At 45.0% G+C, this 27,919-nt stretch overlaps 1 protein-coding gene across 1 annotated transcript in view; it reads left to right on the top strand.

Annotated features, from left to right (window-relative positions):
• tmem178bb (transmembrane protein 178Bb) overlaps positions 1-27,919 on the top strand; it is a 134,152-nt gene that overhangs the window by 72,908 nt on the left and 33,325 nt on the right. The window contains exon 3 of the mRNA XM_061714802.1: positions 9,622-9,735. Within this exon, the coding sequence (XP_061570786.1) occupies positions 9,622-9,735 (114 nt within the window). The remainder of the gene's footprint in view (positions 1-9,621; positions 9,736-27,919) is intronic.

Here is a 27,919-nt window from a genome sequence, read left to right as displayed (position 1 = left end):
ACGCATTACTTTTCTCTTTCAAAAGTGTTACCATGGCGACGCTAGACGCCAAAAGGCGCGCCCCCCCTTCATCTGATTGGTCCATATTTGATAGTCACCAAATTTTGCATGCAAGCCAGGCCTGGCGATACATTTGATATTTCATGGTTTGCGTTAATGGGCGTGGCCTAACGGCTCAACAGCGCCCCCTAGAATACTTTTCTCTGCCATAACTTTTGAATGGTTATACATAGGAAGTCGTGGGTGGTGTCATGGGACTCTGTAATGAGTTCTTAAGCTTCGTTGGCCTTAATTAGCCCCGCCCCTTCTTCTGATTGGTTGTCCCGATTTTCTGCTATAACTTTGGAATGGTTTGACATAGAGAGTCGTGGGTGGTGTCATGGGACTCGGTATTGAGTCCTTGACTTTCATTGGCCTGAATTAACCCCGCCCCTTCTTCTGATTGGTTGTCCCTATTTTCTGCCATAACTTTTGAATGGTTTGACATAGAGAGTCATGGGTGGTGTCATCAGATTCTTTATGGAGTCCTTGACCTTCATTTGGCCAGAATTAGCCCCGCCTCTTCTTCTGATTGGTTGTCCCTTTTTTCTGCTATAACTTTTTAATGGTTTGACATAGGAAGTCGTGGGTGGTGTCATGGGAATTTGTACTGAGTTCTTAAGCTTCGTTGGCCTTAATTAGCCCCGCCCCTTCTTCTGATTGGTTGTCCCTTTTTTCTGCTATACCTTTTGAGTGGTTTGACATAGGAAGTCGTGGGTGGTGTCGTTTCTGATATGCTTAGGGGGGGCGGTGGCCGTGAGTGCGAGGGCCCGTTCATTGCTGCTTGCAGCTTTAATATGGTTTTGTGCTTTGCATCGTTTCTCTATTTGCAGCGTTTGATGCTGCTGCATTTGTCTTTGTTTTTTGCACCACGTTTTTTCATTTGCACCACGTTCCTCTTTTTGTACCTCGTTTTGAGTTTGTGAATTTGAATCGTTTCTGTACTTGAAGCCGTTTTCCTTAACTGAGAAGCATTAGGCCGTTGCAGTGCGTTTGGCCTTTGTCGGCCACCGTACCTCCCGCCTGCTGAGGCCTGCAGGGGCGACGCGGCGTTGGCACGGCCCCGCTGCTCTCCACCTAATCCAGAGGCTGTGGGAGCAGAGGAGGGGAAGGAGGGGTGGAGGAAGTGGGTCATGCAGAAATGAGAGCATGCAGGGCTTGAACCGCAGCAGGACCTCCCATCTGGCCCAGCGCTGGCCAGCTTATGGGCCACATGCTGGGAAAACTTCTTAAGAACCTCACGCACCGTTGAAACAGGGACACCAAGGTCTTAGGAGATGGCCCTGTTCCCTTTGGAGGGGTTTGCAAATAATAACATTTCTGGTGTTCTCAGACAGCTCAAACACGTGAAGAAGGAATGACAGGTGGCTTCTTAAAACACCACAGTGATCATTCACTGGCTAATTCATGTCACATGGGTGGAGGCAATTCATCAAAGTTGATCCTCATTTGCGATTTGCAACGTTGGGCCAAACCAGGTTTCCATACTGATCTGCAGCAGACTCTGCCAGTACCACTGACACAGCCAGTGTGGTGTACTTCTATGTTTTCCTTGTAATGTTTATCATTTTAAATGGCATTTATCATTTACTGTTTTGTATCAAACACAAGCTATCCAGAGTAAAATGTTGTTTCACCTGATGAATTTCCCTCAGTAGATGTTCCACAATATACAGGACTGTCTCATAAAATTAGAATATTGTGATAAAGTTCTTTCTTTTCTGTAATGCAATTAAAAAAACTAAAATTTCATCCATTCTGGATTCATTACAAATCAACTGAAATATTGCAAGCCTTTTATTATTTTAATATTGCTGATTATGGTTTACAGTTTAAGATTAAGATTCCCAGAATATTCAAATTTGTTTAGATAGGATATTTGAGTTTTCTTAAGCTGTAAGCCATGATCAGCAATATTAAAATAATAAAAGGCTTGCAATATTTCAGTTGATTTGTAATGAATCCAGAATGTATGACATTTTTGCATTACAGAAAATAAAGGATAATTTATGAGAACTCTAACAGGAAGAGCAGTCTTCTCCCTGTGTTAAAATGAGGAATATTGAGCATCTTGTGAAGTTATATGAATAATATATTTAATATTACGACTTTATTCTCAAAATATTACGACTTTATTGTCGTAATATTATGACTTTATTCTTGTAATTTCCTTTTTTTTTGTCTTAGTTTGGCTCTAATACTCCGTCGTACTAACATAATAAAAAAAAAAATGAGGGTATATGAGGGTATATATATATATATATATATATATATATATATATATATATATATATATATATATATATATATATATATATATAAAATGTAACCCAGTATTACAATTCATTTCTTTTCTGTTTGTTTGATTAGTTTTTGTTAAATAATTAATGACATTGCAATAAACCGTCCGTCCTTCTCTCTTCATTTGAATTTATTTGACTTTTGCACTCGACTGAACTGAAGAAGTAGATTTAATAAGAGAGTTTCCTCCACACCAACGTAACACATGAAGATGATTAGTTGGCAGACGTGAGGGCGGGCTTAACGAGGGAAACACATATGGAGCCATGTTTTAAATACATTTCACAGTTGACCTTTTGATTAGAGACGTGAGTATTAGCATTCAGCTCTGTTTATTCCAGCAGGCTGTTTTGGCTGTAACTCACCCAAACACAGCGTGTTTGCATCGTAAGAGAGAGATTAGTGTGTGTTGTGGAGGCTTTTCATGAAGGAGGAAGAGATCACATGACGTGTCCCTTAGCGGCTGCAGAGCTGCCGGAGCCGCACGGTCTCCCGTTACAGGAAACAGCTCTTAATGGATACAAGACTGCCAATGCTCACAAATAAGGTCCCCCTCCCTTCAATGATGTTACACGGGAAGAATAAAGGAGTGAGTACGTAAGACAGCAACGCCTCAGAGTGACCTGGAGCCAGTGACGAGGTTCTGTAGGTTCCAGGGTTGTGATGAGGAGCTAGGAGGAAAACCTCCTGACGTAGAGAGTAAAGGATGAAGTATGGTTCTGCGTTAAACCTACGCCGTAGGGTACGTGGCTACGCGGGACTCTCTCCGTAGCCTACGCCGTAGCCTGACGTTACCTCCCAAAAAATGTAACCCAACGCAGACCGAGAGGGCTGTGATTGGTTTGCTTGGTAGCAACCAGTGTTGTGCTAGTTACTGAAAAATAGTAACTAGTTACCGTTACTAGTTACTTCATTAAAAAAGTAACTCAGGTAGTAACTCAGTTCCTCAGTTACAGTTACGTAATGCGTTACTATGAAAAGTAACTTTTTAGTTACTTTAAATAAAAACATTATTTTAAATGCTCCCATTAATCCCCTCTAGCCTTCATTTCAGCAGGTACTGTATGGATTTACATTGTGCATCGTGTTCTGAATTCTGATTGGCTAAACAGTCTCCCCGCTTCTTCACTTCCTCTTCCTGTGTCAATAACGTTGGTTGCTTAGCAACAATGCTGAGAACGGCCAATGAGCTTCAGCAGCAGCTCAAGAACGGGACCTTTGATGAATCGTTCATTACAGTCTCAGATATAATAACCAATGGTAGCATGTCAGTTTATAAGAATCTTTTTGCCCAGAAGAAAAAAGAGCGACAACAACGACCCATAACTATTTTCTTCTCTTGAAAAAAACCCACCTGCACCGCGGCTTTAGGAGAAAAAGACGCTACAGAGTCAGGATGCAGCGGCTCAGAAGAGCGGTGGAATACGTGCGAGGTGGTGCTGATCTCTGCAATTTGAAGCCTTCTATAATAATTGTAAAAAGAATTTCACTTATCACGGGTTCTTTTTGGAACGTAACCCCTGCGAAAAACCAGGGATTACTGTAATGACAATATCTCCACGTTGTGAAACTTGCCTTCTCTTGGCTCATGACCGTCATGCTTCTGAATAAACACACACTACGTTTCCTCTGGTCTCCGCGTGCGGGGGAAAAAAGCTTCACTGTATCTGCAGAAATAACGGAGTAACGCACCTTTGGTAACGGTAACTGCGTTACTGAATTTAAAAAGTAACGCGTTAGAGTATTAGTTACCGCAAAACTAACGGTGTTACTGTAACGTGATACTAAATAACGCATTAGTCCCAACACTGGTAGCAACGCATTTCTGGTTCGGGTTCGTGAAGCAGTCGTGAACTTTCAGCGCTCTTTTCTTCGTGTGTATGTGATTTTTTTTTTTTTTTTTTTTTTTGGGTTATTTTGTTTTTTTGCACAATAGTTGTCCTTATCTCTTTGATTCACTGTGACCGGAAAAAACAGAAGCTAAACAAAGTATCAACTAGTGTTCTGGGGGGTTATTGCACCGCGGTGAAATGGAGTGACGGAGAAGTCTGAAGGGTTCACGAAGGCGTCACGGCAACGGCGTAGGCTCTGCGTTGGTTTAACGCAGAACCTTAAACCAGGCTTAATGAGTGTAAAGGACGAAGGACTGCAGGACTGCGGCGTGATCCTGGACATGTTACTGTGAGGGAGCAGATCTGCACCCTGGATTTGGATCTGTTAGCTGTGAGTTCCATTCTTCACCCAGCTTCAAGGCCACATGGACGGAGACTGCAGACAGAGCAGTAACGGTAGAAGAAGGACCGCAGTGCTTCTCAACAACAGTCACTGTGAAGGAGCAGCTCTTCAACCAACATATTCAACTATTAACCCAGAGTTAGCATTCATATTTCAATATTTGGGATTGGACTGTCCTAGTCAGTTGAGAGAGAAGGGGAGACAGAGAGACAGAGACTGCAGTCAGAGCCAGTACAGTACGGCGGTGCTTACGTGCTGCATGTGACCTCACCGTGGTTACTAGTTACTCTGAAGGAGGAGCGCCTCTGCACCCACATATTCAACTGACGGCTTTTCTCACATGTTTCTTCTGAGACTTGCCAACTCTGCACATGATGTCATCAGCTCAGTTGCTAGGCAACAACTGATCTCTGGAGATATTAACCAGTCTTGTCTAGCTGTATTCTTTTTCTGCAATTTTTTATAAATGTTCAAATGATTTTTTTCTAGGGACTGCAACATATATAACATAACTTCCATTTGGAGATAAACATATATATATATGTTATATATGTATGTATATATATATATATATATATATATATATATATATATATATATATATATATATATATATATATATATATATATATATATACAGGACTGTCTCAGAAAATTAGAATATTGTGATTTTCTGTAATGCAATTACAAAAACAAAAATGTCATACATTCTGGATTCATTACAAATCAACTGAAATATTGCAAGCCTTTTATTATTTTAATATTGCTGATCATGGCTTACAGCTTAAGAAAACTCAAATATCCTATCTCAAAAAATTAGAAAATATTCTGGGAATCTTAATCTTAAACTGTAAACCATAATCAGCAATATTAAAATAATAAAAGGCTTGCAACATTTCAGTTGATTTGTAATGAATCCAGAATGTATGACAGTTTTGTTTTTGTAATTGCATTGCATAGGGTTAAAACAAAGATAGACAATGGAAAAATGATGTATTAAACTTGTGTGTATCAAGCCCAGTCCAGTGATGGAGAAGATGCTGGTAAAGTAAACATGCTGCCTCCATCTTTCAGTGCCATCACTTCCAGTCACAATCAGCGATGGGGAGGAAGTGGTGTCTGGCTCTGGGATGTTTGCAGAAGGCTGAAGGGCAATTTGGCTGAAATGACTGAGTTAGAAATCCATTTGGGAGAGCAGCAGCAATATGCTCCACTCAGGCGGGAGGGAGGGCATCTCCACGAGGGGGTGTGATGTTGTGCCATGTAACGCGTCTCCCTGTGCAAAACTACGCCAGAGGTCTGAAATTAGACTTCCTCCCATAATTCCAGCGAAGCGAGCAGCAAAGAGGTTAACGCAGCGCTGGTAAGTGAGGAAATCAGAGCTGAGAGCGGCGGGTGCTTCAGGCCGCGGGGAGGAGAGGGTGATTGATGCGGAAGGATATTCAATGTTTCACACAAGACGGGATCAGATTACTCCTCGTTCGCCTCCTCTTCACGCACAACTACACCATTACGCTGTGTGACTCTCCCCATTTATCAGAACCTGTGGGTCCGGGTCCCCGACCTGACACCAGGTGACCGCCGCTTTTCATTGTGGTGAACAAACGTCTCCGGGGACGTTACGAGTGCTAAACAAGTGGACAAGTGGACCTGACGTGTTGTTTTTAGGGGTAATCGCTAGTATTTGAATGATATTTTGCCCGGAGCCGTAGAATCTCTTTGATTTAGGCCACGTTTACAAAAAGCCGGTTATTTACAAAAACTGATATCTCCCCCTCTACATTTTGAAAAATACCATCATTTCCAGGAACCTGCATAAATATCTGTTAAGGTGCTATGAGCAGCCAAACCTACAGGGGGCAGTGTAACGAGAAGATAAAGTCATGCTAGCAAATCAGAATCCTGGAAAAAAACATCAACAAATGACACGAGTAACTTCCAGTTACTTCCAAGATGAACGAGAGTCTTTGGTTTGGAGTGACAGAGAAGTGGAGTTACTTTTAAGTGTGACTTTAGAATATAAAACAGGTAAAATACAAGAAAATATTGACGGTGGCCAAACAAATTGTAAACACAGGCGTCACTCATGACGCTGGTGACGTTTCTGTCTCATAATGTGACGTTTTGAAGCCTAAATGTCCTTTTTTCTCTGTTTACATGCAAACGTGAAGACGGAGGTTTTAAAAATCTCCACATTGGCCTGAGTTTTCAGAAATGATGGTTTTTGGAGACTTTGAGCTTCGTTTTCGTGTAAACGAACGGCCAAAACGCATGAAAACACCACCGTTCTTGCTACGTGTAAACAGGGCCTTAGAGTGAAGGAGTGAAGGAAAAACACATGAGTTCCGGAAACCAGCCTATTCCAAGAGTCCAAGAGTCCTTCTTCCAACGCTGGTCCTTGGAGACTCTTGTGGCGCTTTTCCACTAGTACCTAAACAGCCCGACTCGACTCGCCTCGGTTTGGTTCTTTCCCACGAGTAGATACTTTTCTGTAACTATTCTGCCGAGGTTCTAAGCTGCTGCGTCGGCTGTATCTGACATCATCACACTACAGGACACCGATTGGTCGGGGGGTTGGAGTCAGACGTCTGAGTCAGGAGGAGGAAATCAGAGAAAGAGACTCTGACGGATTCTTGTTCATTTTATTCAACCAGCAACGGCAGCAAAAGTCTGTTTCTGATCCAACTCTGAGGGTCAGATGTTCATAAACCTGGTGCTGAGGAGAGAATTAAAAAGATCTAGACGGAGATAAGGAACGACCAGATCTACCAGGAGCTCTGTCTCTTCATAGCTGCTCACGGCTCCAGCTGACTTTTCAGCAGCAGAGACAAACTAAAAAAAAAAAGCGAAGTTTCTCTCTCTCTCATTTTTTAACTTGATATTGAACACAAGCCACAGACCCAGCAGCACATCTATCATCTCCTCCAGGTTCTACATCTTTAGTGTTGTTGTCTTCTCCGTTTAGATACACAATCAAATACGTCACAGCAGTTTCTCTCCAACCTCCTACTTCTGCTCCAAGTGCTGAATTGTTATGGAAAAGAAACCAGGCCGAGTTGAGATGAGTAGAGCTGAGTAGGTGCTGGTGGAAAAGCGCCATTGGAGACTCTTGGAGACCCTGCCTACCTCTTGTTCCTGAGTTGTCCTTGTTTCGAGGATAAACTTGTTGACCCTGCATCAGAGAGAAACGGTTCTGAGCAGCGAGTGGCACTGATAATGGACAGGGTGGAACTTGCCTGTTTGGGTCGGAACCAGTCAGAGCGGCTCTCGTTTCCTCTTAAAGCTGTCCGAGCGGCAGACCCGTTAATAGACTCTTGATTCCCAGAAGACCTGACCCTGGTGGTGGTGGAACCCACCATTCATCCACCCCCTGGTCTCCGTCTGGTCCTCCGGCTCGTGGTCGGCAGACAGCGACCCGTACGGAGGCTCCATCCGCCCGAGGGATTGCCTGCCCTTATGAGCAGCTCATTGCATCATCGCCGTCACAGGAAACGCATCACTGCGTCATTAGTGCTTAGCATATTTCAGTATTTCCATCCATGATCTACGCCCCCTTGGTCAGGGTGGCGGGGGTCTTCTGGAGCCCACCCCGGCTGGTACAGCACGCCTGGACGCGTCCCAACTTTCTGAACATGTCATCCACTATGAACCCTGTCAGTTTTTCTGAGGATACATGACGTTCTTTATGTTAACCTCAGATTCTGTTGGTGACAACTTTGTCAAGTGGTGTGAAGCTCAATCTAACAAAGACCAAAGACCAACGGCAATTGATTTCAGGAAGAATGCTAAAACACCTGAACCAGTTTGGATTAAGGGACAAGTCATTGAACAAGTGCAGTCAGGGCCGGTTCTAGAAAATTATGACCAGGGCTGCATCTCAGATCAGAGGGGGGGCACATGCCTGGCATGTTATTCAACACTAAATTATGCATTTTCCCATAATTTTAAGCAGAATGATACTAGCAAAACAATAATTTTTAAAGTGTCTTTCAATTGCATTTTTGCAGCAATATCACTGCAGAACAAAGAAAATGCTATATTTAGTCTGGGCTACCTCACCCATCAGACAATCTAGCAACAGAAAATAAAACATAGAAAAATAAATAACAAAAAAAAATATAACCATAAATATAAACTTGCTGGCGTGGTTGTGCTTTAACCACTTCTGAATATCCATGGTTACTTTGTGTTAACGGAGCAGCAGAGAGCAGCGTCTTGCTGGTGCAGGAAACTGCTGGACGCAGATGAGTGACGGACACTGGCTGGTTTATGGTTCCGCGTTACACCAACGCAGAACCTACAGCATAGGATACGCGGGGACGCGAACGTAAGGTGCGCGTCGCCGCGTAACCTACGCCGTAGGCTACGCCGTCGATTTAACGCTGAACCATAAATCAGCCTTTACGTGCGCACACTTGTCAGTTATTTTTTTCGTCTTTTCAACTGAGCATGCAAACACATAAACTGAGGGTGCAGTGCATGCTGATGCACCCTCGTAGAACCGGGCCTGGGGCAACATCTATTTTTATCCTGTTCAGTGAGCAGTGTGAGTAGCTGCCATGTCTGTCTCGTGCTATCGTAAACCTGTTCTCTGTATTTGTCCTGTGTCAAATTAATGTCTAAAGATTGTGTGTGAGAGCCTTCTCCCATCTACTGCAAAGAAACTACCTACGGGTGCTAATAAAGTCAACTTGAACTTGAACTTGAGAGGCGTTCCCTTTTTTCTTGGACGCATTGGTGGACAGGCAACACAGCGGTACTCCTGCGGTCACCGTCGGTATGTAGTACAGAGCTGATTGAAGTACAGATCTACTCACAGATCTCATGACAGAGGCCCGTTATCTGTACGGGAGCAAATGTTCCCAGGCCTCAGCGGCTCCAGATGTGCCAGCTGTCCCCCTGTAGGTACAAGTAAGGGACTGGATGAGTGGAACGTCTGCAGCTGCCTCTCAAACTGAATTATGACCACATGAACGCTTCTGTTCAGTCCTGCCTGTCAGTTCCTGTTTCTGTATCTAACACGCCTGTGTTCCATCTGTTCTGCAGGGTCCATTGCGAGGTGTTCCTACATCAAGTACCACTACTCCTCAGCCACGATACCCAAGAACCTCTCGTACAACATCACCAAGACGATAAGGCAGGACGAATGGCACTCCCTCCGTAAGTCTGCTCATCGCCTCACTGCCGTTTACGCTGCAATAACCTCTCATGAGGGCGGGAAAACCTGTCGCCAGTCGTCTTATCTCTTTCACGTTCCATTGGGGGACATTAACTTTTACATTCTGTAACTGGGAGTCGGGGCTCTTTGTGGTGTTCACACTACATGACTGATCAGTAACGGCAGGTCACATGGTCGTCCAGTGACCCGATCTGGTCTCCAGTGGTATTCTGCCAACAAAAACAATCAAGAATAACATGAACCAGCAGTTTAACCTGAATCTGGACCGTTGCCGTGATGCTGCTTCTTCTTGGTCGTCATCTTGTTGAATGTTGTGCTTCAATTCAATTCAATTCAATTCAATTTTATTTATATAGCGTCTAATACAACAAAAGTTGTCTCTAGATGCTTTCCAGAGACCCAGAACCTAAACCCCGAGCAATTATTACATAAACAATGGCAGGTAAAAACTCCCCTAGTGGGAGAAAAACCTTAAGCCAAACAGTGGTAAGAAAAACTCCCCTTTAGGAGGGAAGAAACCTGGACCAGGACCTGGATCATAAGGGGGGACCCTCCTGCCGAGGGCCAGACTGGGGGGTCGGGGACGTCAGCAGCACAGCAGGCAGGTGGAAGCAGCAGCGGGATGACCGGGGGTGGGGACCGCAGGCAGGTGGAAGCAGCAACGGGATGACCGGGGGTGGGGACCGCAGGCCAGCACGCAGCTCCCGAAGATCTGGCCCAATCAGCAAGCCCCAGGTTAGGTTCAGGGTCGGGGAAAGGTTGAGAAAGGGCAGGGCCAGGGACAAGAGGTCTCAGAAATATGACCGGTCAAGGGAAAACATGGTGAAACGTGGGTTTTTGACTGATTCTCTGTTTTCCGTCCTTGGAGGTGTTACCTGGAGCAGTAGATTTGACAGTTCTGATCAGGTCTATTGACGCTGATTGATTGTTTTCTTGGTTCCCTGGAGTTGCTCCATGCGTTGCTGTGACTTTAGAGACCTGTTGTTGTCAAAGCCTAAACTGTTTGTGACAGCTGCTCTTGGAGTTCCATTTGGGTTTGACTGCGCCGCTTTGCTCGGTGATGCCATCGTTGTCGAGATGAAGCAGATTCTCCCTTGGCTTTAGTATTATTTGTAACAGCCTTGGAAAGCAGCTGGTGGGATCTCTGTAGATGAGTGGATCCAGGGAGTCGCTTCGCTTTAATTATACCTGCCACTCACCAGTCGTTCATTTGGACTAGGAGATCTGCAGGAGTCGGCCCACTGAGCATCACGGAAACACTTGCTGACCTCAAACTGTCAAGAGTCTCCCCCCTTGGGCCAGAGCTGGCAGGTGACAGCTGGGAAGATATCTCTGCTACGAACCCCAGAGGACTCTTTTGTCTGATTCCTTTGGTTATCAGAGGCCATGCTCTGCTGAGCTAATTCTAAGCTCCAGCGCGGCCGTGCAGCCAAGGACAGGCAGCTCTGGCTCAAGTGTTCACTGATTGGTTAAAATCCCGGAGGCTTGTTGGTGGGTGGAGCCAATTCAATTCAATTCAATTTTATTTATATAGCGTCTATTACAACAGAAGTTGTCTCTAGGATCTTTCCAGAGACCCAGAACATGAACATAAACATAAACCCCCAAGCAATTATTACATAAACAATGGCAGGTAAAAACTCCCCCTAGTGGAAGAAAAGCCTTAAGCCAAACAGTGGCGAGAAAAACTCCCCTTTAGGAGGGAAGAAACCTTGAGCAGGACCTGGATCATAAGGGGGGACCCTCCTGCCGAGGGTCAGACTGGGGGTCGGGGACGTCAACAGCACACAGCAGGCAGGTGGAAGCAGCAACGGGATGACCGGGGGTGGAGACCGCAGGCAGGTGGAAGCAGCAGAAGGATGACCAGAAGGGTTGGGGACCTCAGGCAGGTGGAAGCAGCAGCGGGATGGCCGGGGGTGGGGACCGCAGGCAGGTGGAAGCAGCAGCGGGATGACCAGAGGGGGGGGGGGGGGGGGGACACAGGCAGGTGGAAGCAGCAACGGGAAGACCGGGGGGGGGGGACCACAGGCCCTGATCGTCTGCTCCTGTGTCTCGTTAACCCTTGGGACAACCTTTGGTTGCGTCTCAGCCGTTTGTATATGTGCTATACAAGTTTTGACCGGTCTTGTCTTTCCCTTGCTCCCTGCTGGTCCGTACTGTTTCCTCCCTCCGTGTTTCCATGTCAGGGTGTGGTAGTTTTACTTTGTCACGTTCTTGTTCTGGTTTTTGTATCCTGCTCGTCAGCGCTTTGACTTTGTTTTTGACGAATAAATCCCTACTTTTTGGAACTCCTGCCTTCTGGTCCTACTCCAACCGCACCCTGACAGTCCAGTCCTGGGAACACTGACAACTGTCCTGGGGCCTCATTTATAAAAGAGTGTGTAGGATTCATACTAAAAGTGCACGTAAACTCAAAAGCTGAAAATGACGTGCGCAAAAAGAAATCCGGATTTATAAAACCACTTGCACGCAATGTTCACTTTATAAATCACAGTCCAGCTGGAAGGTTGCACAGGTGAATTCGCCTCATATCCCGCCCTCTACATGCCCACTTCATACCATAAATGGACAATGCAAAGTAGTTCATGACTGTATTTGCATATCAATGAGCCTGCTGAGCATGCGCAGCGGCTTCCTGCAGCCTTTTTCTGCTGCGTCAGGATGAATGAGACGTGTCGAGCCCCCGAGCCACTAAATTTCACGGAGACTGAGATGGAGATGTTGTGGATGAGGTGGAGGACAGGAAAACCACATTATTTGGTGGCCACAGTAAAAGTATAAATAGTATATAAATAGTATAAAATAAAGCGAGTGAGTGGCAGCACGGCGTTGCTGCACTAAACGTTGTTAGTGCCACGGACAGATGGTGCAGAAAAAAAAAGAAGTGGTGTGATTTGCGCGTGAAACCTTTAAGGCTGATTTATGGTTCCGCGTTACACCAACGCGTACCCTACGGCGTAGGCTCTGCGTCGTTTTAACGCGGAACCATAATTTAGGCTTACGCCTGCGCATAAAGGTTTCACGCGCGTGTTACACTCATCATATATATAAAAAAAATCTGAGTCCCTTTAGGGGCTCCGTAGAGTGGCCCGGCACTCATTTGTTCTGTCCTCAGTCACTCTACGGTTGTCACGGTGGGTGTGAGGAGGTTCCCGGCGTGTCCTGCACCAGCAGCAGCACCAGAGTCCTGACTGAGACTGAGCTTCAAACACAGAGGGACACGATCGGCGCTATTATATTATAAGTCTGATATGTGATGACATTATTAAGAGTATGACATGAATCTGGCTTCATTTCACCACCTCACCGCCTGCATCGCCAGTTCCCCATATCTTAAGTATGTTCCTACGGGAGGGTCAGGGTTGGCGTAAAGATACACACATTTTTCGGTTAGTTTTTTTTTTTAAATCCCTACCTTTGCGTAGATAGAAGGTGGCTTGCGCATCGTTCAAGCCCTGTTTTGTGCGCAAGCAAGCTTATAAATGAGGCCCCTGAATGTTTTCACTTGTGATGAGTCTTTCCGACTGTAGAACGATGAACTCCAGTTTGTTTAGAAATATGTTTTTGCAGACTGATGTGTTTTCTGAGACTGTTGCTGATCTCTTTTCCTCTTGGCATTGTGTTAACAGACACTGGCTGACACTAATACACAGTAAGGCACTGTAAGATAGAAGAAAGGGAGGACGTGAAGCCCAGCGGATGCTCTTCACGCCTGAAGAGCGGCTCCTCTGGGCGTCTGGGTCAGCAGATAGAGTTTAATAGTTTAGTGTTGGACTCCGGAGCCGCAGAGCCTCAGGACTTGTAGGGATTAAGTAAAAATGACAACCTGGTCTTGACTTTTCTGAAGTGTGTGAAATTGAGCCCAGGCAACCCTGACAATTTGTCCCAGTCCTATTACACAGTTGTGGGGAGTATTGGGGCGCCGCAGCTTCAGATGAACATAATACTCATTTGTTTCTGTCAGTCATGAACAGAAATGATCAGCAGCATCTGCACATCTACGCCTTCTTCATTATTGTGAACATCAAAGCACAGTCAAGGCAGAGTCTCCTGCCTCGCCCTCGTTCTCCGTCACAAATGCAGAAGCAGGCAGGGCGCTTTTCCATCCCTGACACCGACTTTCTGAGAGCACGGGAGTGGAATGAGGTTTCCTCCGACTGCAGCTTAAGGATTTGTTACTTCAAAAGGAAGCATGAGTTGAGCGCTGCAGAAGCTGTCAGTGAGTGACAGCGTATAATCCGAGCTAACAGCTAAAGGTTGCGGGTGAGGCTAATTGTTCTGCAGCCCGCCACTCCCTGGAAATCTCATAACGCTGATTGCAGCAGCTGCTGTTGGCAGATTATGCTATTAGCATGTCTGCGTAAAGATGACAGGGGTTTAATCATTCGGAGGCACAAATGCAGTGGTGTTTAAAAGCTCTGGAAGGTTGCATCTTTATCCTGTAAAGATGAGAGAGTAGAGCGTCCGGCTCCACTCCAACCCCGTCCCTGCAACCCTGACCGCACAGACAGGAAGAAGCTCACACAGCGCCATGCTTTAATGCTCCTGCAGCTACCAGACCAGGGGTCGGCAACCCACGGCTCTAGAGCCGCATGCGGCTCTTTAGCGCCGCCCTAGTGGCACCTGGAGCTTTTTCAAAAATGTTTGATCTTTTTTTTCCTTTTTTCCTTCTTTTTTTTTCTTTTTTTTTTCCTTTTTTTGTTTTTTTTCTCTTTTTTCCTTTTTTTCTCTTTTTTTTCTTCTTTTTTCTTTTTTCTTCTTTTTTCCCTTTTTTTCCTTTTTTCTTCCTTTTTCTCGACATTTTGACTTTTTTAACCCTTGTGCTGTCTTCGGGTCAAGGAAGGAGGAAGGGAAGGAGGGAGGAAAGAAGGGAGAAAAGAAGGAAGGAAAGAAGGAAGGAACAGAGAAATGAAGGAAGGAAGGGAGAAAAGAAGGAAGGAACGGAGAAAAGAAGGAAGGAAGGAAAGAAGGAAGGGAAGAAGGAAAGAAGGAAGGAAGGAAGGAAGGAAGGAAGGAAGGAAGGAAGGAAGGAAGGAAGGAAGGAAGGAAGGAAGGAAGGAAGGAAGGAAGGAAGGAAGGAAGGGAAAAAGAAGGAAGGAAGGAAGGAAGGAAGGAAGGAAGGAAGGAAGGAAGGAAGGAAGGAAGGAAGGAAGGAAGGAAGGAAGGAAGGAAGGAAGGAAGGAAGGAAGGAAGGAAGGAAAGAAAGAAGGAAAGGAGTAAAGAAGGAAGGGAGAAATGAGGAAGGGAGAAGGAAAGAGAGAGCAGGAGGAAAGAAGGAACAGGAGAATTAGGTCATTTTGACCCGAAGACAGTACAAGGGCTAGTTCCATCATCATGCTGTATGCATGTTAAAGGGATGGTTTGATTCTGGATCTCAGCGTCCCCCGTCCAGGAGCGTCCAGGCCTGCTGGTACTGGACGGAGCAGCATCCTGCTGTGGGTTCACTCCCTCCTGCTGATGGGAAGTGCACTTATGCATAATTAACTTGGCGGAAACACTTAACATCTACAAGCTGCCAGTCCTCTATGCTGCTCCTCACAACTTCTGAATGCGTTTCAGGCCCTCCAGATTAGAGGAAATCAGTCTCACGCCGTCATGTGACCAGGCCGCCCGCAGGCCAGTGATTCAACTCAACTCAAACTCAAACTCACAAGTACTCTATTTTTCCGTTAGGAACTTCATTGCTGGAGGACAAAAGTGCAAGTGCAAAAATCACAGTCCACGCATCCTTACATGTAGTACAATAACAAAAAACAAATTCCTACATAAGCACAAGTACTCGTAGCAAGGGTTTAAAAACAATCACATAGGCTACAGGATAAAAAAGTTACATAGGATAAAAGAAAGAAACAGGTCTATAGAAAAAAAAAGGAAAAACGGGTTAGGTGTTTAAAAGTGGGATTGAGGTGGGGATGAAACTGGATGATGCTCTTTGTCCGGAGTGGGAGTGACCTGTATATGATTCTGATGGTAGTAGAGTGTAGTTGCCTTGTAATGTGTGTGTTGTGTCTGTTGCGATCTGTGTGCCTTTTTTCTTGACCTGAGTATTGTAGATGTTGATGAGTGGTTCCTGTTCCGGACCTATGATTTTATTACTATTTTATTTAGACTGTTGCGGTGGATGATGCAGAGTGAACCAAACCAGGCTGTTATGTTGAATGTGAGGATGGATTCAATGAAACATTTATAGAAAGCAGAAAGTATTGTTTGATGAAACTGGAGTTTACGAAGTTTACGGAGAAAAAAGAAGCGTTGCTGACATTTGGGAACAAGATGTTCACTGTGAAGTTGAAATGTGAGTTTGTAGTCCATTATTGTGCCGAGGTATTTGTATGATTCCACCCTTTCTATTGTTTCAGTGTTGACAGAGAGTGTGGGAGTGAGGTGTCCGTGGCGGAAGTCAATGACCATTTCTTTGGTCTTTGAGGTGTTTAAGTCCAGGCAATTGTCTCTACACCACAGGGCAAAAGAGTCCAGTTCTTTGTAACAGTCCATCTGTATTGGTGGTGTCCATGATGACGGTGTCGTCAGAGTATTTAATGTATGTTATTCCCGGGGTTGAGCTCCTGCAGTTGTTTGTGTACAGTGTGAAAAGTAGTGGAGAGATGATGAAGCCTTTAGGGGATCCAGTAGAAATTGTCCGCGGGGCACTGAGGTGGCCATTCACCCTCTGGGGTCTGTTTGTCAGGAAGGAGAGGACCCAGAGGATCAGGTGGGGGTCAGTGTCCATCTGGAGCAGTTTGCGTCCCATCAGGTATGGTTGCAAGGTGTTAAATGCACCTTAAATTGTTTTATTTCTTTTTTTATTTATTTCTTTTATTTATTTAAATTGTTAAATTCATCGCCGCTCATCCTCGTGATGCAAAGTCTCGGTCCAGAGGGAGAAAGCTCTTCTTCTCATCCAGAGAGCTCATGTCCAGCTCGTGTTTGCTGCCAGTGCTGTCAAAGCAGAAGCTGTGTGTTTCATGAACAGTAAACACTTAAATTCCACCGTCAGAGTGGAACCCGTCGGTGTTGGTCAGCGCTGCTGTGGCTTTACAGTGATTAGCGGACTGGCTAGCAGTGGGATAGTAACAACAGACCCATGAAGGAACCCAGAGCCTCGTCTTATCGCTCTCTAAATATCTATTTACACTACTGGGATCAAATAAGTAGATGGTTACCCTCTTTGATAGATCGCTTCAAAAGTCAGCCGTTGCTCTGAAGTCGGACTGATGATTCGTTTGATTTCATTGTGAGCTGAGGTGAACTTTCTGACGTGAACTCGGGGTTACGCCTGCAGCTTTCCGTGCACAAGAACAGAGGACGATGAGATGCTGCATCTGTCTGCCTTTGCCCTTCTGTCTGCTGGGATTTTTCTGGCTGTCTATGTGCTGAAATCCGAGTGGTCGGTAGAGGAACCGGAGTTCAAGATCTGGACCCTAGTGGTCGGTAGAGTATTCAATACCCAGATCAGAAGTAGGCGGGGTTGGAGCAAAGCTGCTGTGATGTACTCGATTGTGCGATTGGGCCAACCTCCTGACCAATCGGTGAGAACCTCAACAGAGTAGTTACAGAAAAGTATCTACTCGGCATGTTAGACCCCTAGTGGAAAAGAACCAAACCGAGTGGAGGCGAGTTGGTCGGGCTGAGTAGGTACTAGTGGAAAAGCGCCATAACATACACTCCCTGACAAAGACATAGGCAATCAATTTATTTGCCTCGTTAATGAAGTGTCTGGACATGTTTAAGAGGATAATTAATCGTAGCGACCCTGTAGATCAGCCAGAACCACAGATACGGAGAACACGGTCAGCTGCTGGAGGTGGTTCTACTCAACCACAGCTTTTCACGGCTCCTGCGTGTTTCGCTTCGCTAACACCCAGCACTCTGCCAACGCTCTGACAAGTACAACGTCTGGCTTTGAGTTTTTCTGGGAGCCAGAATGCTGAGTTTGGATAGATGTCTTTCTGGGTCCAGGAGTGTTGATGTCAGTACTAAAACGGAGCGTCATGGTGAAGCAGCGTCGAGCTGTCGTGATGAGGGCAGAGCCTGACGGCGGACCCATCACGGACAGAAGAGGTCTGGTTGCCACCGGTGCCACCTTTAGGACAGCCGTGGATTATAAAATCTGCTGCTCTGCAGCTTTCCGAGTTCGTCAAGCGCTCTGGTGGGGAATAATGGCTGCCTGCTTCATTGCTCTCATGGAGGAACCGGTGATCTGAGACAAGGACCTGTCCCAAGCAGAGTCACTCCTCCTTTGGTTTCCCAGAACCACACGCTTCCCACGCCACGCTGCCCTGAGGGGGGCACATCCATGCAGATGCCTTTGGTCCTGGTTCCTCTGGTCCTGGTCCTTCTGGTCCTGGTTCCTCTGGTCCTGGTCCTTCTGGTCCTGGTTCCGTCTTCTGGTTCCATCAGTCACTGAAACGGCTGAAGATGCATGATGGACCTGTTCCCTCTGACAGCTCTACCACTGGGCCTTCTAACGAGACCATGACCCTAGACCAGGAATATTCAACCTGCGGCCCGCGGGCCACTTGCAGCCCGCCAAGAGCTTTTATGTGGCCCCTGGTCATATTTCAAAAAAGGGGGGGAAAGTAGTGTTGTCCCGATCGATCGGACGTCACTTCCGGTCGGCGGCCGGCGTCACTTCCAGCCGGCAAGCGAAACTAACATGGTTTAATAAAAGTTTAAGATGCTTGGTAGCCTTTTCAGTTGGTTAATGATTCATTGGACAGTGTTTGTACATGTTAAGGCTCAGTTATGCTTCTGCGTCAAAATTGCGCCGTGCCTAGGGCGTCTGGTTTTCGTCGACGCAGAGGACACGCCGTCACCTGCACTGTCGCTGACGTGCACCTCCCGAAAATTGTAACTACGCGTCGAGGAGACGCCGACCACACGCAGACCGAGAAGGCTGTGATTGGTTCGTTTGAAAGCGAAGCATTTCCGGATTCCGGTTTGAAGCAGTAGTGAACTTCCAGGGCTCTTTTCTTCGTTTATATGTGATTTTTTTTGTTTTGTTTTTTTGCACAATAGTTGTCTTTATTTCTTTGATTTACTGTGACCGGAAAAAGTCGGATAAACCCTTCAGAAAAAGATTGCTAACTAGTGGCCGCGGGGGGTACTGCACCGCAACGAAATGGAGAGACGGAGAAGTCAGAAGGGTTCAGCACGGCGTCACGGCTGCGGCGTGTGCTCTGCGTCGGTGTGACGCAGAACCATAACTCAGCCTTTAATCTCTGCTAGAGATGTTTTTTACTACTTCGGATTTTTTGCCAGTTTTGCACATTATTAGGGCCCGAGCACTTACCTATTGTATCTGTAGGAATTTTCTTTCTTTCTTTCTTTCTTTCTTTCTTTCTTTCTTTCTTTCTTTCTTTCTTTCTTTCTTTCTTTCTTTCTTTCTTTCTTTCTTTCTTTCTTTCTTTCTTTCTTTCTTTCTTTCTTTCGACAAAAGGAGGGCCCTTTTTCCCCCTAAACGTGCCCCAAAAGTCACCAAATTTTGCACCAAGCCAGGCTATTTAATGGTTTGCATTAATGGGCGTGGCCTAACTGCTCAACAGCACCCCCTAGAAAACTTTGTGCCTCAAGCCGCACAATACGGTTTCACGTACATGCACGAAAATCGGTACACACCTGTATCATGTCGCAACTTAAAGAAGTCTCTTGGCACCATGGCCGAAACCAAACAGGAAGTCGGTCATTTTGAACATTTTCGTCGTCGTCATTTTGGCAAAATTTATGCCCGAACCATAACGTGAACCCAGGTGTGTTATACAGGAAAATGTGCGTTTCCATCCTGTGACTACGCGCATTACGTTCAGAACGCTGCCGCTCGTCTGCTAACTAGAACGCGTAAGAGAGAACACATTACGCCCATACTGGCCTCCCTCCACTGGCTGCCTGTGCGTTTTAGAATCCATTTTAAGATTCTTTTATTTGTTTTTAAATCTTTAAATGGTCTTGCTCCTCCCTACCTCTCGGAGCTTCTTCACCCCCACGCCCCCGCCCGGTGCCTCAGGTCAGCTGACCAGCTGCTCCTCCAGGTACCGAGGTCCAAACCAACGCTCAGAGGGGGCCGAGCCTTCTCTGTTGCTGCCCCCAAGTTGTGGAACGTTTTACCTCTCCACATCAGACAGGCCTCCTCACTGTCTGCTTTTAAAACTGACCTCAAAACCCATTTTTACGCATTGGCTTTTAACCCAGTATGAGACCTCGCTCTGTTTTTAGTGGTTTTATGTAATTTTATTTGTTTATTTAATTGTTTTTATTGTCTTTTATCGTTGATTGTGTGTCCTCTTATGTACAGCACTTTGTTTCAGCTGTGGTTGTTTTAAAGCGCTTTATAAATAAAGTTGAGTTGAGTTGAGTTGAGATTACTTTTCTCTTTCAAAAGTGTTACCGTGGCGAAGCTAGACGCCAAAAAGCGCACCCCCCCCTTCATCTGATTGGTCCATATTTGATAGTTCCCCAAAAGTCACCAAATTTTGCATGCAAGCCAGGCCTGGCGATACATTTTATATTTCATGGTTTGCATTAATGGGCGTGGCCTAACAGCTCAACAGCGCCCCCTAGAAAACTTTTCTCTGCCATAACTTTTGAACGGGTTGTGATAAAGACATGTGGGTGGTGTCATCGGACTCGGTATTGAGTCCTTGACCTTCATTGGCCTAAATTAGCCCCGCCCCTTCTTCTGATTGGTCAATATTTGATAGTCCCTATTTTCTGGCATAACTTTTGAATGGTTTGGCGTAGAGAGTCGTGGGTGGTGTCATCTGACTCGGTTTTGAGTACTTGACCTTCATTGGCATGAATTAGCCCCGCCCCTTCTTCTGATTGGTCGATATTTGATAGTCCCTATTTTCTGCCATAACTTTTAAATGGTATGACATACAGTCGTGGGTGGTGTTATCAGACTCGTTTTTGAATCCTTCACTTTAATTGGTGCAAATTAGCCCCGCCCTTCGATATGTGATACTTCCGATTTTCTGCAATAACCTTTGAATGGTTTGACATAAAGAGTCGTGGGTGGTGTCATCGGACTCTGTTTTGAGTCCTTGAACAATATTGGTGCAAATTAGCCCCGCCCCTTCATCTGATTGGTCGATGTCTGATAGTTCCTATTTTCTGCCATAACTTTTGAATGGTTTGATATAGAGAGTCGTGGCTGGTTTCATCCACTAAATGTCCAGGCCTGAAGAATCTACATCAAGTCATACAAGCTTCCACTGCAGCCTGAACGTGCACAAGGGTGCGAGGGCCCGTTCATCGCTGCTTGCAGCTTTAATTTGTTATTAACCTCCGTTGTAACGAGGACTTGTTGACATCATTAGGCTTCTAGGATTGGCCTGAAATGTTTTTCATTTGAATCTCTAAATGAGGACTTTGCATTTCAGATGAACTTCTAAGCCTCCTATAATTTCATGTGATTGTTTTGTTTTGCTGATATAATGGTCAGATGTTGTCATAAATAAAGGAGCTTATGGTTAATATTGTGGTTCCTTATTTATAACATCAAACTGGCTACTATGGACTGAAATGCTTGTGCTCAATGCTTAATATAATATTCAAATAAGGAAATCTTGGTGGAAAGTGGTGCTTTGTCATTATGGCGTGTTTTATTAAAAGTAGGTCAATATCAACTTCATTAAGTTTGCACAATGCATGGTTTCAAAATGAACTTGCATTTAAAATAATATTATCTGAATATTATATTTAACATTCACAATGACTAAATCTGGAGACAATTAATACATAATTCATATGTAAACTAGACAGATATATTCTCCTGCTCATTCCTGAGCACAAATGTATTATATATACATAAATCTTCGTCTTTGAGTGCAAAATACATTTTGAAAACCGCCAAATTTTCCGCGAAATTTGCGCACGCACGCAGTGCGGCCCTCTCCATACAGTCTTTTTGCAGATTTGGCCCCCTGCATAATCTAGTTGAAGACCCCTGCCCTGGACCCTAGACCCTTTTAATGGACACCAAAATCCAGGTCCGCGGTGGGGGTCGGGAGAATACTGTCAAACACCAACATTTACTAGCATCAACTGTTTTCCACATTTGTACCTCCAGTATTTTAGGATGATTCATGGATGAACTTTATGGTGATGTTTAGTTTGCCTCGGAGCGTCGGAGCATCTGAGCGTCTGGGCGTCTGAGCTTCGTGCTCCGACTAGACTGCAGGTTGGTTTCAGCACATCTGGATTTCCAGGAGAGAGAGGCTGTTTGCTTTGTTGGGATCACAGTCTGGGTCTTGCAGACGTCCGTTGTGAACAGATGCAGACAGAGACGCTGAAGCTGTGGAGGACCAGTCTTCTGCTGACTCACGCTGCTGCTGCAGCAGCAGAGATATTTTTAGTCTGGACCCGGAGCTGAGGACGGACCAGTTCTGCTCCGGGGCCAATCCCACGCAGAGAGCAGGTCCAGCAGAACCAGAGACCAGAGACCAGAGAACTGAGCTGATCACACTCACACATACACATACACGCACACACACACGCACGCACGCACGCACGCACGCACGCACGCACGCACGCACGCACGCACGCACGCACACACACACACACACACACACACACACACACACATACATGCACATGCACATGCACACACACACACACACACACATACATGCACATGCACACACACATTACGATTATATATGCATAATATCATAATATATTAATAACACTAAAATTATACTAATACTAATGCACTATATTGTATTATATATATATATATATATATATATATATATATATATATATATATATATATATATATATATATATATATATATATATATATATATACATAGTATATAGTATATATATATATATACTTTACCGTACATGTAAGTCATTATCTTAAAGCAAAAACAAACATACATGAAACGTTCCAATATACAGTAAAACATCATCTAGGCCATGAAAATCAGATCAAAATACACCTCACCCTGTCCAGTGTGTATATATATCTCTATAAGTGTGTGTGCGTGTATGATATCCTATACATGATATTCCAAGGTGTTTCTTCATTTGCTGTTTGAAATGTTGTAGTGGTGTGTAGTCTGCACAAGCCCGGGAGGAGCTGGAGTTGGACAACCATGAGATGGGATTTTCAGTTTCCAATTACTCGTGGCTGGGTGTACAGTAGCTGCGAGGGAACTGAGCATGCTCAGATGAAGAGTTACGTCAGTCCGCCAGTGAGAAGCTGCCTGCTGTTTTTCTTGCACGTTTTAAAACACACGAGCAGCACAAAGTACAGAACATGGCACAGCAGTGCGTAGTGGGCAGTACTGGAGTTGAGGGGGGATGAGGGGGATGGCATCCCCCCTGAAATAAAAACAGTCCAAATCATCCCCCCTGTAAAACTGCCATCCCCCCTTTCCATCCCTTATGTCATTTCATCAATGAATGTGGTTTTACTGCTATTTCAACATTTAGAGTCATCACCAGAAACATAACACCAGAAAAATAACTTATTTGACCATTTTCACCTGTTTCAAGTAGATTTTCACTTGAAATAAATAGAAAATCTGCCAGTGGGACAAGATTTATCTTCTTATTACAAGCAAAAAAATCTTGTTCCACTGGCAGATTTTTCTACTTATTTTAAGTGAAAATCTACTTGAAACAGGTGAAAATTGTTGTTTTTTCCAGTGATGAGTCTTGTTTTAAGTGTAATGAGATTTTTTTACTAAAATGAGACATTGTAACTAGAGATAAGACAAATATTCTTGTTAAGATTGTGAGTTTTTGCAGTGATCCATTGTACTTATCCTGTGAAGGACAGAGTCATATTGATAAGTTCAGAAAAGTGTTTTTTATTGTAGTGTTTTGATGTATTTGATGTAAGCCCAGTGGATATTTAAAGCTTACAGAAGGCTGCATTTAACTGCTGCTATGTCATTCCTGCAGTATTTCTGCAGGTGTTTTGGTCAGTGCTATTATTTGTAATATATTATATTATTTGTAATCAGCACAAATTATCTGTCCCCATATGATCAAATCCACCATCCCCCCTGATTTATTTTTACAACTAGAGTACTGGTAGTGGCTAATACTAAGGAGCGCCTTACAACCTCCCCAGGATTAGAGCGGGTCAGTCAGAAGCTGCTGATCACCATCAGTGACTAGTGATCATCAGCAGATGTGAGCCGGAGGCTGCTGGTCCGGAGCATTCACAATCTGGTCTGGATGACATGAAAGGGTCCCTGTCATTACAGGGGGCATCAAATTCTGCATAAATACCAAAATTCCATCTTAATCAATAAAGATATATCCCAACTCAAAACCCTGGATCACTCCCCAAATTAAACAGAGCCTGAAGCACAAACATAAATCCTGCAGGCAATTCAATTTTATTTATATAGCGTCTATTACAACGCCCCGGTCTGACCTCACCCTTCATTGCAATACATAAACTACCAATTCTAATTCTAATAATTATTCCTGGCATTATCATCATATATTGTTTCATAGTGTATTATTATATTAAGTTATGAAATCTCATGGGATGTTAAACTATAGTATTATATTGTTATATATTATAGTATGGTGATATCATTTTGTTATATGTTATAATATTATAAAAATCATTATGTTATATTAGGATATTACTATATTATTATGCTATATTTATATTATATCGTGCTACACCACTCTATATGATAATTATTTATTAGTTTACTTATTTATTCTCGAATTAATATTCTTAATTTATTTATCTACTTTCATCATCTTATTTACACACACACACACACACACACACACACACACACACACACACACACACACACACACACACACACACACACACACACACACACACACCTAGATACATATCATTGTAACTGATGTCGTCTTTTGTCGCTGTTTGCACTGCATGTTAATAAAAAAATATATATTACAGCAGCAGTTGTCTCTAGGATCTTTCCAGAGACCAGAACATAAACCCCCGAGCAATTATTACATAAACATAAAATAAACAATGGCAGGTAAAAACTCCCCTAGTGGGAGAAAAACCTTAAGCCAAACAGTGGCAAGAAAAACTCCCCTTTAGGAGGAAGAAACCTGGACCAGGACCTGGATCATAAGGGGGTAGAAACCTGGACCAGGACCTGGATCAAGGACTGGGGCAGCCTCAAGGCATCAAACAGGAACATAAAGAACAAGGTTTTTGAAGCTAAACTGGACTACAAAAAGAATTCAGCCATATAAAGACCAGACAAGCTTTCCAGAAGGGAAAAACCCTGACTGGATGTGAACCCAAACCCACATGGTGGTCAGTCAGTGATCCGGAAACCCTCACCAAAGACCTGAACACACGTTTCAACCAGGACTTCGCATCCTGGTGTCAGGCCTTGCTGAGAGCCCTACCACCACCAGACCCTGCACAACCGGCCCCTTTCTCTGATCCAGAGTTCCTCGTAGACGTTGAGCACCTCTGATCCAATTCAATTCAATTTTATTTGTATAGCGTCTAATACAACAAAAGTTGTCTCTAGACGCTTTCCAGAGACCCAGAACATGAACATAAACCCCCGAGCAATTATTACATAAACAATGGCAGGTAAAAACTCCCCTAGTGGGAGAAAAACCTTAAGCCAAGCAGTGGCAAGAAAAACTCCCCTTTAGGAGGGAAGAAACCTGGACCAGGACCTGGATCATGAGGGGGGGAGTCAGGGACGTCAGCAGCACACAGCAGGCAGGTGGAAGCAGCAGTGGCATGACCAGAGCGGGGGGGGGGGGGGGGACCGCAGGCCAGAACGCAGCTCCCGAAGCTCCAGCCTGCAAACATGCACAAAAGAGAAAGAAGGGGGTCCAGCACAAGAAACTACAGGAGCGATGGACAAAAACGATAGCTATGAGATACATATATAAATAAAAATGGAAATGGAGAAGAGAGGAAGGGAAAAGGAGAGGAGAAGAAGGGTGAGAGGCACCTCCCAGCGGATCATGTCGGTGCCCCCCTGCAGCATAGGCCTATAGCAGCATTTCTACCGCGAAGTTCCTCGTAGACGCTTTTTTCATTATGCACTTCGAGAAAAAAAGTCGAAATGTTGAGAAAAAAGTCAAAATTTGATGACGATATTGATTTGAAACACATATGCAGTTGCATAACTTCAGAAACGTACCCTTAACGTTCCACTCCAAGGATGTAAGTTAGTTAGTTAGTTACGGCTGCTGCTGCAGAGCTGTCAGTCTCTCTTAACTGGATTTGATGGACCAGAGGAGACATTTCCACTTTATTCACCAAATTGTATTTCAACTTTATTTTTGACATTTCGACCTTTTTCTCGACATTTTGACTTTTTTCTCGAAGTGCACAATAAAAAAAAAATCTTCCACTCTCAAATATTTTTTCTCCTGCATGGCCCTGATACTCTTCCATAGTTTATTTGTTTCTTTTTTATTAGTTATTTTTCCCTCCTCTTGGAGTGTTTATTGTTCTATCTATAATCAGAGTATAGTGTCTAGTTTTGTTTACAGCCATTTGTTTGTCACTCGGTCCAAGGTCTCCGGTGAATTCAATAAAAGCCTTTTGTTATCCACAGTAGTATCTCTGCATCTGAGTCCTGCTTTGATTCTCGGCCGGACACACGGCCAGTTAACGTAAACGCCTCCTAAAGTTGGACCACATGTCGATTGATTTGGTGGAAAATGTTTATCAGGCAAATTTAGAGAACCTGTGTACCTGTGTACTGTGAAGTTTCCAGCGACCAAGCCAGCTCCGTGTGGTTTCACAAGCCTGTGAGGGCCAAATAGGTGGGGTGCATTATGAGCCAAACGAGTGGACTAAGGCCCCATTTACACGTAGCAAAAACGGTCGCGTTTTCATGCGTTTTGGCCGATCATTTCTGAAAACTCCGGCCAAAGTGGAATTTTCAGAAACTCTGTTTTCACATTTCCTTGTAAACGGAGGGAAACTGACATTTACAGAACGTCACATTATGCAACAGAAACGTCACCAGCGTCATGTGTGCGACCTGTGTTTACAATTTGTTTGGCCACTGTCAATATTTTCTTGTATTTTACCTGTTTTATATTCTAAAGTCACACTTAAAAGTAACTCCACTTAAATACGTTTACTATGACTAAAAACCCAAACTTACAACTTATACAGTATAAAGTTCTTCATAGAATACATTATACTGGACAAAGGATGTTCCAGATGGGCTTTGTCACCTCTAATATCTGTTCACAGTGCACAGAGAACACCCCAGATAATTATATGCATGCTTTATGGTTCTGTACACCGGTACAGAGGTTCTGGAAGGAGATTTGTGAGGATTTATCCACATGGATCGACCACAGAATCCCAGTGTGCCCCACGGTGTGTATATTAGGTCACCTGGGAGACACTCAAATAGATCCTAATTGGACACACCGGGTTCTTACTGCCTTATGTATCGCAAAGAAAACCATTCTAGTAAATTGGAAACAAAAATCCAGTTTATGTATTAACCATTTTAGGAATCTTTTATCAGATCATATTAGTAGTGAGATAATGTCTGCCTCCACTGAACAACACTCGGCTGAATTGCACTCTCTGTGGTCCCCGATTATTGGCCTCGTTACCTAGTGGGGGCGGGGGGGGGGTGATCTCGTAGCCCTTGGGGTTGGGGGTCGGCTTGGGGGGTCTGGGGTGCGGGCCTCTGGGGGGCGGTGGGTGGGGCCGCGGGGTCCTGTCCCTGGCCGGTGGGGGCCTTGGGGGCCTGTGGGGGGGGGTACCTCATGGCGGTGGGGGGGGTGGCTGGGGAGGGCTCGGGCGGGGGGCGGTGGCTTGGGCGTCTCCGGGCCTCCTGGGGGGGGCTGGGCCGTGGACGTGGGGGTCCCACCCGGAGGGCCCGGTCCTGCCTGGGTGGGGGGTGGCTGTCTGCGCTGGGGGGGCATTGCTGCCTTGGTCCTCCGTCGCTGGGCGGGGGCCAAGTGCCCCTGCGGATGTGGGGACTCCGTGACCCTTGGGGTGTCCGCCGGGATGGCCTCGGGGGGGGGGTGGGGCCGGGTCCGGAGATCGGGCCTCCCCTGACCGGGGGGTGCACGGGCGGGCGCGGCGGCGGGGTGGCGCCATTCCCAGGTATCTATGTCTTATGTTGTCAGTATGAATGGGAGGATGTTGGACCGTTTCCCCCTCCGTCTGGGGGCTCCGGCGGCTCCGGGGGCGCC

This window comes from Cololabis saira, chromosome 23, assembly GCF_033807715.1.
Source record: "Cololabis saira isolate AMF1-May2022 chromosome 23, fColSai1.1, whole genome shotgun sequence".
NCBI classification, from domain to species: domain Eukaryota; kingdom Metazoa; phylum Chordata; class Actinopteri; order Beloniformes; family Belonidae; genus Cololabis; species Cololabis saira.
This window is presented reverse-complemented; position numbering and strand designations above follow the sequence as displayed.